Source organism: Oncorhynchus mykiss, chromosome 22 (assembly GCF_057628025.1).
Source record: "Oncorhynchus mykiss isolate SJ-2025 chromosome 22, ASM5762802v1, whole genome shotgun sequence".
Classification (NCBI taxonomy): domain Eukaryota; kingdom Metazoa; phylum Chordata; class Actinopteri; order Salmoniformes; family Salmonidae; genus Oncorhynchus; species Oncorhynchus mykiss.
In genome coordinates, this window is record NC_143043.1 from 3,617,896 (window position 1) to 3,630,134 (window position 12,239).

The following is a 12,239-nucleotide window of genomic DNA, read 5'->3' on the forward strand; positions in this document are numbered from 1 at the left end:
AGTCTTGGTAGGTATACAGGAAAGCCAGACACAGAGTTGTAGTTTTAGTATTGACTGTGTTTTCTTTCCGCTGTAATACTCAGTCCTGGGTTCAAATAGTGATTGAAATCTTTCAACATACTTTGAGTGTTTGCTTGTCTGTATGGAGTACCAGATGGGTGGAGTTTGGCACTTTTGGTGATTACTGTATGCCTTTGGTTTAAATGACCCAAGCAAGCTCAATCCATCACAGTTTTGAAAGGGTTTGAATACTAATTGAACCAAGGTCCGACAATAACACCATGTCTGTCTCCTGCCTCCAGACCCATAATATTCGAGTCCGTTACTGTCTGCACTGCTCTGAGACAGCAGCTGACCTGGTAGATGGGGAAGAGAGAGTAGCATCAAGATAGACAGCACACTAGGGAGGACATGCTTTGTTGTATATTACTGCATCTATGAAATACAGTAAACACTGCTACACATTGAATGCACTGTGTACCAAGAGGTGAACAAAATATTGTTCTCTATCAACAATGGCAAGCCACCGGGGGCTGACAACTTGGAAGGAAAAATACTGAGGATAATAGCAGATGATATTGTCACTCCTATCTGCCATATATTCAATTAAGCCTACTAGAGAGTGTGTGCCCTCAGGCCTGGAGGGAAGCAAAACTCATTCTGCTACCTAAGAATAGTAAAGCCCTCTTTACTGGCTCAAATAGCCAACCAATCAGTATGTTACGAACCCTTAGTAAACTTTCGTAAAAAATTGTGCTTGACTAGATACAATGCTATTTGACTATAAACAAATTGACAATAGACATTCAGCACGCCTATAGGGAAGGACATTCAACAAGCACAGCACTTACACAATTGACTAAATGATTGGCTGAGAGAAATTGATGGGAGTTGTTTTGCAAGACTTCAGTGCGGCTTTTGGCATCATCGATCACATATGTGTCATGGCTTTACACCCCCTGCTATATTGTGTATAAATAGTTACCTGTCTAACATGACACAGAGTGTCATGGCAAAAGGCGAGACCCAGATGCAGACACAGGAGGCAGATGGTTGGAGTCTTACAATGTATAATAATCAAAAAGGTCTAGGCAAGAGAATGGTCGTGGACAGGCAAAAAGGTCAAGACCAGATCAGAGTCCAGGAGGTACAGAGTGGCAGACAGGCTCGTGGTCAAGGCAGGCAGAATGGTCAAGGAAGACGGGTACAAAATCCAGAAACAGGCAAGGGTTAAAACCGGGAGGACTAGAAAAAGGAGAATAGCAAAAAGGAGTACGGGAAAACCGCTGGTTGATTTGACTAAACATACAAGACGAACTGGCACAGAGAGACAGGAAACACAGGGATAAATACACTGGGGAAAATCAGCGACACCTGGAGGGGGTGGAGACAATCACGGGGACAGGTGAAACAGATCAGGTCGTGACACAGAGGGTGTTCTTTAATAGAAGCCTTTCCAACATAATCCAGGTAGAATCAGGAATTCTCCAGGGAAGCTCTTTTGCTTTTTTCAATCATTACTATGGACATACCACTGACTTTGAGTAAAGCCAGAGTGTCTGTGTATGCGGATGACTCAACACTCTACACATCAGCTACTACAGCAACTTAAATGACTGCAACACTCAACAAAGAGTTGCAGTTAGTTTCAGAATTGTTGGCAAGGAATAAGTTAGTCTTAAATATTTAAAAAGCTAAAAGCATTGTATTTGGGACAAATAATTCACTATATTCCTAAACCAGTGGTGTAGTACCCAATTGTCATACTTGAGTAAAAGTAAAGTAGTATAGTATAGTATAAAATGACTCAAGTAAAAGTGAGATTCTACTTGTGTAAAAGTATTTGGTTTTAAATATACTTAAGTATCAAAAGTAATTTAATTGCTAAAATATTCTTAAGTACCAAAAGTAAAAGTATAAATCATTTCAAATTCCTTATATTAAGCAAACCAGATGGCACCATTTTCTTGTTTTTTAAATTTACGGATAGCCAGGGGCACGCTCCAACACTCAGACATAATTTATACCAGAAGCATGTGTTTAGCATGAGTCCACCAGATCAGACGCAGCAGGAATCACCAGGGATGTTTTGTTAATAAGTGTGTGAATTAGACCATTCTACTGTCTTGCTTAGCATTCAAAATGTAAGGAGTTCTTTTGCGTGTCAGGGAAAATGTATGGAGTAAAAAGTACACCACTTTCTTTAGGAATGTATTGAAGTAAAAGTAAAAGTTGTCAAAAATATAAGTAGTAAAGTACAGTACAGATACCCCCCAGAAATACTAAAGTAGTACTTTCAAGCATTTTTACTTAAGTACTTTACACTACTGCCCTAAATCTCAATTACATTTTGTAATGAATAATGTGGAATAATGTGGAAATTGAGCAAGTTGAGTTGACTAAACTGCTTGGAGTAACCCTGGATTGTAAACTGTCATGGTCAATACATATTGATACAACAGTAGCTAAGATGGGGAGAAGTCTGTCCATATTAAAGCGATGCTCTGCCTTCTTAACAAAACTATCAAAAAGGCATGTCCTAAAGGCCCTACTGTTCAGTAGTGTGGTCAGGTGCCACTAAGAGGGACTAGGGAAAATTACAATCGGCTCAGAACAGGGCAGCACTGCTGGCCCTTGGATGTACACAGAGAGCTAATACTAATAATATGCATTTCAATCTATTTTGGCTCAAAGTGGAGGAGAGATTGACTTCATCACTAATTTTATTTATGAGAGGTATTGGCATGTTGAATGCACCAAGCTGTCTGTTTGAACTACTGGCACACAGCTCAGACACCCATCCATACCCCACAAGACATGACACCAGAGGTCTCTTCACAGACCCCAAGTCCAGAACAGACTATGGGAAACACACGGTACTACATAGAGCCATGACTACATGGAACTCTATTCCACAGTACTACATAGAGCCATGACTACATGGAACTCTATTCCACATCAAGTAACTGACGCAATAAATACCATTTGATTAAAACAAAACAGAAAAAAATGCAGCTTATGGAACAGTGGGGACGTGAAGCATCACAGACACATGTATACACACACACGATAACATAAGCACTATACACACATGGATTTTGTATTGTAGATATGTGGTAGTAGAGTAGGGGCCTGAGGGCACACATTTAATGTGTTGTGAAATCTGTTGTGAATGTATTGTAAAAAGATTTGTATAACTGCCTTAATTTGGCTGGACCCCAGGAAGAGTAGCTGCTGCCATGGGGATCCATAATAAATACAAATACCAGGATCGGTACAGAATGCATTCAGATTGCATTCTATTTCAGTTCAGTCAATTTATCAAGTAATCTGAAATTCCGATTACAATTACAATTTTCCACTAAGATTCTGAATTAAGTGACTATTGAAGTGACTATTAAGTGACTATTGAAGTGACTATTGAAGTGACTATTAAGTGACTATTAAGTGACTATTGAAATGGAATTGAAACCAAACTCAAATGTGTATTGTGTATTTTACCATGTACTGTACCATGTAATGTCACACATTTTGTAGCGATATTCTGTTGTATTGGTGAGAGTTTGTTCATTGCATTGCTCTGCCTCTGTCCTGGCAGTACTCGGAGAGCAGGAGAATGCTTAGCTAGAGAATGGCTGAAGGCCCGGGTCAGATATCCAAAGAGTCGCCCATTGGAGAGGTTGTGGAGGGAACATTAGCAACAATAGAGCATTGCTCCCAGGTCAAGGGTCACATTTGGCCTGGTTAATGAAAAGAGAATTCACACATGTAGAATTGACATTGGTAACTGAGGAGAATGAAGCTGTGGATGGTCAGGGATGGGCAACTGCATGCCTATTGCGGGGAGTGCAGGCTTTTGTTCTTGCCCAGCTCTGAAACAACTAACAGTGGTCTATAATGAACACCATATACACACTGCGGTCCTTGTTACCCACCACAGAATTACACAGTGAGCAGAGTGGTCTTTCTTAACATATCATTTCATACCTCTACATACATACATGAAAGGCAAATGCCTGAATGTGTTTTACAGAATTTATTGTCAAATAATATTTCACAACCTTTCATAACATATTTTTTTATAAAATAATGTCTGAACATTAGTCTGCTGTAGGAGAGATGTGCTTTTAAAAAAAAATTTAAAATCTCACATGGACTGTGGGAATGTAGACACACAAACACACTTGCCGGGCTATCACTATCACAACATCCCCCACCCACTGCTCAAAGACAACAATAACGCCCAAATACACCGCACCACCCAGCTTCTTATCTACAAGGCGGGGGCTATAGTGGCTAATAAATTGTGTGTGTGTGCATATGTGTATTAGTGCCTGTTCGTGTCTGCACATGTTGGGGTGTCTCTGGGTTGGGCCCATCCTCAGTGTAGACCCTGCAGGCACTTCCTGTCAGGAGCTGTCAATCATACCAGACAACTGATCTGAGGGCAGGACAGCCTGTTAGCCTGGCTACCCATACTCCTTGCTCCTGCCAATTGCTTCACAATGAGTCTGGAGTACCTCCCCGACGCTCCCCGAATACGAACACATTCAGGACCGTCTGATTAGTCCAGAAACCAATGGGTTGGGCTAGAGCCAGAACATACGTGGATAAAGAGATGGTTTGAAAATGCATAATTTGCTTCGGTTAGAGACGATCCAAACACTGATGACAATGTTAAGTACAACAACCCTTGTCGCCACAAACAACTTCACTGATGTCATACTAAAGAATGTAGCGAACGACAGAGCAGCGAAATAATTGTGTGTGAGTCGTCAGACTAACAGCCTGTAGCATGGCATGAGCATTGTCCCTCCCTGTGGTGCCAAACACACACGCACGCATGCACGCTCGCACACTCAGAGGTTCAGACAGTCTACCATACAGGATGTACTGGGTGTTTTCACTATCTATTTTGGTCTGCAGAAAGGGTGGAGGGCAAGAGGGCTGGGGCTTTGATTGCTCTAAATGCAGAGGAGAGAAAATAGAGCTACATCATTCAAATTCTTAAAAAACATTAATTTGGTTTTCTATGAGTGAAGTGGCCTTCATCAAGCTCTTCTTTGAGTGAAATTCAGTGAATTAAATTGAATGTTTTGTATAAGAGTATGAATGAAATTCAATGAAAGTATGTCAGAGCAATACGACTAGGAATGAGACAGACATCGGTGTCAGACAGGTCATTTGAATAACCCCAAAACAGCCACATAGAGGGACATTTAAAAAGTATTGACAACATCCGCAGTAACTGGAAACCATGTACAGTAAGAGCACCTTATTCTACAGAAAAGTAAAAAACATTGTCTGATTCTGTATGTTGGACTGTTATTCATACAGTATGACATATGATTAAAACAGCCTGTATTTTAAGGAGTGGTTGTTGAAAGATTAAACTCTTTGGCTTGTAAAGTGTATCGGCTTATCTGTGTCTGTATATGGTAGAGTATAAAGTATAATGTAATGTGGGACTTCTGTCTTTGTCTTCTGTGTTTGTGTCTAATGGCAGGGCAAACATCACACATATATTCTATCTTAAATTGACTAGTTTCTCTCTCGGGAAAACCAATCATGCAGCAACAGCAAATGTGAATTATAAATAATATACATTTTTGTAGGAGTTGATCAAAAAAATCTTAGTATACAGTGGGGTCTGAAATGATTGGCAACCTTGATAAAGATGAGCAAGCAAGACTGTATAAAATACAAAATCTGAACTATATTGGTGTGTGTGACAAAATAGCTATATTTTCATGCCGTCCACTAGATGTAAATGCCTGGCGTGTGCTAAACGCCATTGGCACCTGGAATGGAACCGGTCCTATCATCAGATGAAATGAAAATAGATCTCTTTGGCCACGCATACCAGTAGTGGATTTGGCATCAAAATAATGAAGCAGAAAATATTATTTTTTTTGTTGCTATTTTGCTTCCACTGGTCCTGGGGCCCTTGTCAAGGTCAACGCATGATGAACCTAGTACCAGGACATTTTATCCAAAACCTGGTTGCCTCTGCCAGGAGGCTGAAACTTGGCCGCAAGTGGATTTTCTGTCAAGACAAAAACACCAAGCATCAAAATCCACAAGGAAATGGTTAACTGACCACAAAATCAACATTTTGCAATGACCAGCTCAGTCTCTGATCCCCTTTGAAAACCTATGGTTTGAACTGAAGAGGCCAGTCAGTATGTGTTCTATGATCCCTCCCAATCTATTCTCCATTCTCATCATTTTTGGGGAAAAAGGCTCAGTGCCATTACCCTCGAAAGGTGAGGAATTGAAAGATATTGAAAACAGTGTGTACAAAACATTAGGAACATCCCCTTTTGGCCTCAGGAAAGCCTCAATTCTTCATGGTATGGACTCTACAAGGTGTCAAAAGCTTTACACAGGGATGCTGGCCCATGTTGACTCCAAAGCTTCCCACAGTTGTGTCAAGTTGGCTGGATATCCTTTGGGTGTTGCACCATGCTTGATACACAAAGGAAAATGTTGAATGTAAAAAAACCCAGCTGTGTTGCAGTTTTAACACACTCAAACTGGGATGCCTGTTCAAAGGCACTTCAATCTTTTGTCTTACCCATTCACACTCTGAATGGCACACGTACACAATCCATGTCTCAATTGTCTCAAGGTATAAAAATCCTTCTTTAACCAGGTCTCCTCCCCTTCATCTACACTGATTGAAGTGGATTAAAGGGATCACCTGGTTTCACTTGGTCAGTGTGTCATGGAAAGAGCAGGTGTTTCTAATGTTTTGTCCACTCAGTGTACAGTATGTTAGTATAAAATAATATAATTTCCCACTTTTTTTGCATACAATATAGCTCAGTATAAGTATTTATTTTAATTTATACATTCTTTTTTGTGAATCTTGGCAATAATTTCATCCCCTATAGTAATCAAGTCTGACACGCTACAATTTGTCTTTTACAAGTCTTTTACACTACAATTTTACGCTACAATTTGCATTTCCTGCTTTGCAGGAAAAGTATCTTCTACAACAGAGTGATCGAATAAAGATAGTATATCTGTATGTCTAACTCATGTAACCTCTTGACAGTATCACATGCTACAGTATAGAATAGAACATGTGGGACTTACTCTTCTCTGTCTGTTTCCATGGCAGCCCGCACTGACCACAACGGCTTGTTGCCACGGCATATCAAGAGTGACAGTGAAGATGACGACCTGCCCAATGTCACACTGGACAGCGTTAACGAGACCGGATCTACTGCTCTGTCTATAGCACGGGCCGTGCAAAAGTAAGTACCAGAGTGTTCTGTGTGTGTGTGTTTGTGTATTTTATGTCCCTCTGTATAGCCTTTATCACCCTCCCCATGTGTCTAGTCCATCTGTGTATAATAAGATGAGTCAGGGCTTCCCCATCCATCCTAGTGTAGTCTGATAATCAGAACCAGTGTTTCAGTCTGCTCTCCCTCCCCCCTAAACGTAGACACTTCAAGACCCAGCACTCACACTTTAACACAGCCAGGTCACCCATGATATAAGTCAGTATTCAACATCCATCCATGTCTGAGGATATTGGGAGTTGACGTGGAAACCAGACACTAGGGGCAACAGTGAGCGCTGTTCCTTCAAGCAGGTTTTGAATTTGATAGGCTGTTGTGGTCAGGGATGGTGGATGGGCATATGCCTCTGGTGCCAAAGGTAGAAAGGTAGAAGCAGCTACTCTTCAGCGAAATTAAGGCCATTTTAAAAACAGTACATTCACAGCAGATTTCACAACAAATTAAGTATGTGCCATCAAGCCCCTACTCTACTACCACATATCTAGTCCATGTGTACAGTGGATCGTCCTTTAAAAGTTATAGAGTGTTGCAGCACAGCTTGCATAGTGCCGCAGAATTCTATGGCACGTTATTTTATTGTCAACCACTGTTTCCATTAATGCTAGTTAGTGCTAGTTTGACCACCAGAGGGCATCTTTGAGAAGCATTTGATAGCCTTCCATAGTGGCTGTACGAGAGAATTTACAACCTTTTTTTGTAAGAACATAGTACATGGGACTGGTTTCCATTAGGATGGAACAGAAAATATGGTACTGTACAATGTGACGGTCGGGAGTAGGCCACAGTACTGGGCTATTTAGATAAAGAATTCCTGTGTCGTGCAGGCACGTGGGACATTGGGGTTCAATTCCTCGACAGGCAGGAAGGAGTAGGCTGTCCTTGTAAATAAGAATTTGTTATTAACTGACTTGCCTAGATAAATAAAGGTTACACTAAGAGCATAACAGTTCTACACCGTAATTGTAGTCTAACCGTTACCCAAATGCATATTCGGTGAAAATAAAATCTCATTGATTTATCAAGACCCTTGCTTTTCTCAGAGCAGCGTGAAATGGTGCTAAAATAGTTATATAATAGTTAAATATAAAATAGGCTATTGCTTAAAATTAAAACCAAAAGCCACCTCATGTGTCTCCCGGTGGCCGCCAGCACAGGTATGGAACCTGCATCTGTAGCAACGCATTTTGCACTGCAGTGTCTTAGACAGCTGCGCCACTCAGGATGCCTCATCCACAAAGTATCAAAATACAGAGAGGTGTTGGTAAAGGTATATTGTCCTGCTAATAGCCTGTAATGGGCTATTATAATACTGCATATGGTGTCCAGGTCAGGATAACCAAAACATTGATTTATTTAAGACTATCAGAAAGATTGTTGGTACTTATTTATTTTGATCCAAAGCCATGAATGAGTGAGTCACTCCGCTTTATGCAGGGGCTGACTATATGACTATGCCATCAACTTGATAATATATAATGATATTTTGGAGGTTATTTAATTTTCAAAAAATTTAAAGTGAGCGATTGTAATCTGAATAAAGGCCAAAATAATATTTGTAAAGGCCAAAACATTTATTTCTGTTTTTAGAGGGAGAGAAATGCTGGACGAATTGTGCGCCACCCAATGGGACTCCCAATCATGGTCAACAATAGTTTTTGTTGTATTATTTGTTTAGTCTTTTCTGGTGGATTAAACTGAAACTGCAACCAATCACAGCCGGTTGTGATACAGCCAACCTAACTAAGAAATACATTTGACGATCGAATTCTCCCCCTACCCTCCTTCTAGGCAAGTCTGTTGTCCAGCTACCTGCTAATATCCATAATGGCGCTGTACAACGTGATTGTGTGTGTTTGAGAGAGTATTTTCCAGTAAGCATCAATTTGTTTACCTTCATTAGACAACTTTGTTCTAATATGTCTGTAATTCAGTGACATTTATTCGCCGTTATGGATACATATCTAAAACAACATTGGCGTTTTGAAAGAGTATTTTTAATATTTTATTAACGAATGCATACAGATGCTGATGAAGAAATACAGTGCTGTACAGTATATGCTTTATCTGACATATTGCGGTTACATGAGGTCGCCCACCCGCAGTTTATGTAGATGCCGAGGCTATATGACTGCGCCATCAACTTGATTATTTATTAGACATCACTTGCTTATATTCAGTTAACAAATGTATCTTAAGAATATCATGGAATATAATTTAACATTTTCGTTTCTCCATGCTTGTCTCAGAGCAGCCGAAACGGTGCTGAAATAGTTGTATGGCTATATACAGTGGAGAGAACAAGTATTTGATACACTGCCGATTTTGCAGGTTTTCCTACTTACAAAGCATTTAGTGGTCTGTAATGTTTATCATAGGTACACTTCAACTGTGAGAGATGGAATCTATAAAAAAAATCCAGAAAATCACATGTATGATTTTTAAGTCATTAATTTGCATTTTATTGCATGGCATAAGTATTTGATACATCAGAAAAGCAGAACTTAATATTTGGTACAGAAACCTTTGTTTGCAATTACAGAGATCATACGTTTCCTGTAGTTCTTGACCAGGTTTGCACACACTGCAGCAGGAATTTTGGCCCACTCCTCCATACAGACCTTCTCCAGATCCTTCAGGTTTCGGGGCTGTCGCTGGGCAATACGGACTTTCAGCTCCCTCCAAAGATTTTCTATTGGGTTCAGGTCTGGAGATTGGCTAGGCCATTCCAGGACCTTGAGATGCTTCTTACGGAGCCACTCCTTAGTTGCCCTGGCTGTGTGTTTCGGGTCGTTATGCTGGAAGACCCAGCCATGACCAATCTTCAATGCTCTTACTGAGGGAAGGAGGTTGTAGGCCAAGATCTCACGATACATGGCTCCATCCATCCTCCCCTCAATATGGTGCAGTCGTCCTGTCCCCTTTGCAGAAAATCATCCCCAAAGAATGATGTTTCCACCTCCATGCTTCACGGTTGGGATGGTGTTCTTGGGGTTGTACTCATCCTCTTCTTCCTCCAAACACGGCGAGAGGAGTTTAGACCAAAAAGCTATATTTTTGTCTCATCAGACCACATGACCTTCTCCCATTCCTCCTCTGGATCATCCAGATGGTCATTGGCAAACTTCAGACGGCCTGGACATGCGCTGACTTGAGCAGGGGGACCTTGCGTGCGCTGCAGGATTTTAATTCATAGCGGTGTAGTGTGATACTAATGGTTTTCTTTGAGACTGTGGTCCCAGCTCTCTTCAGGTCATTGACCAGGTCCTGCCGTGTAGTTCTGGGCTGATCCCTCACCTTCCTCATGATCATTGATGCCCCACGAGTTGAGATCTTACATGGGGCCCCAGACCGAGGATGATTGACCGTCATCTTGAACTTCTTCCATTTTCTAATAATTGCGCCAACAGTTGTTGCCTTCTCAACAAGCTGCTTGGCTATTGTCCTGTAGCCCATCCCAGCCTTGTGCAGGTCTACCATTTATCCCTGATGTCCTTACACAGCTCTCTGGTCTTGGTCATTGTGGAGAGGTTGGAGTCTGTTTGATTGAGTGTGTGGACAGGTGTCTTTTATACAGGTAGCGAGTTCAAACAGGTGCAGTTAATGCAGGTAATGAGTGGAGAACAGGAGTGCTTCTTAAAGAAAAACTAACAGGTCTGTGAAAGCCGGAATTCTTACTGGTTGGTAGGTGATCAAAAACTTATGTCATGCAATAAAATGCAAATTAATTACTTAAAAATCATACGATGTGATTTTCTGGATTTTTGTTTTAGATTCCATCTCTCACAGTTGAAGTGTACCTATGATAAAAATTACAGATGCTTTGTAAGTAGGAAAACCTGTAAAATCGGCAGTGTATCAAATACTTGTTCTCCCCACTGTATAACGATATTTTGGAGATTATTTTGTTTTTTTTTAAATGACAGTGAGCGATTGTATTCTGAATATAAGCTAACACAATATTTATAAAGGCCTAAATATAGCCCTGCTAATAGCCATAATGGCGCTGTACCACGTGACCATGTGTGTTCGAAAGAGTCTTTTCCAATAAGCAACAATTTTTTTACCTTTATTAGACAACTTTGTGACAATATTTCTGTAATTCAGTGATATTTAATCCCATAGTAATTCGTTATGGATCCATAACTAAATAAACATCAGCATTTTGAAAGAGTATTTTTATCATTATTTTTTTAACGAAAGCATGACAAATAAATACAGTACACACTTTTGCATTTGGATAATAAAGCATTTTGAAGATATAAGCCACCTGCATTTATTTATTAGGCTGTAGCAGAACAGCATAACTGTCTGGACTGCCCCAGGTATGTTGACTCCGCCTGTCGGAGGTGGAGTTCCAGAGCTTATAGGTGTGCCTGGCATGGATTGTGACTCCATCTCGTTCCTCGCCCTCTTCAACGCGTCATTCTCCGCCTGACTCTCCGCCAATGCCGCCTGGCTCAGGACCAATGCATCAGCTGTCACCCGTGTCTCTGCTCTCAGATAAAGTTTCTCTTTCTGCTGGTCTTCTTTCAAGGACTCGATCTCCGTCTTCAAAGTTTGAATCTGATCCATTTGCACCTTCATCAGATTAGCAGAATGGTACCGCCTTGAGCCCCCATCGATTACAGTGGCCTATGATAGAAATGGTAGATCAATTAAGAATTAAAAGTGACTCCAACACACACATGCTGCATACACATTTTAAGAATCTAGCAAAACTAATCGCTTTCTTGGCAACCATCCGTTGTCCAGCTCTTTGTCCACTGATCTCCACAGGTGGTTGTTGGCTTGGTTGTATGCTCTGCAAAAACACGTTCACGTATTTAGTGCACAATATATATATATATATATATATATATTTATTCAACCTTTATTTAATTATCTAATTTATTACACGGTATGCCTACATATTGATAGGCTATATACATT

General features: G+C 40.6%; 1 protein-coding gene across 3 annotated transcripts in view; it reads left to right on the plus strand.

The window, feature by feature from the left end:
• klf12b (KLF transcription factor 12b) overlaps window positions 1–12,239 on the plus strand; it is a 163,293-nt gene that overhangs the window by 93,101 nt on the left and 57,953 nt on the right. For all 3 annotated transcript variants that reach the window (XM_021578620.3, XM_021578618.3, XM_090215165.1), the window contains exon 4: window positions 7,127–7,262. In XM_021578620.3, the coding sequence (XP_021434295.2) occupies window positions 7,127–7,262 (136 nt within the window). The remainder of the gene's footprint in view (window positions 1–7,126; window positions 7,263–12,239) is intronic.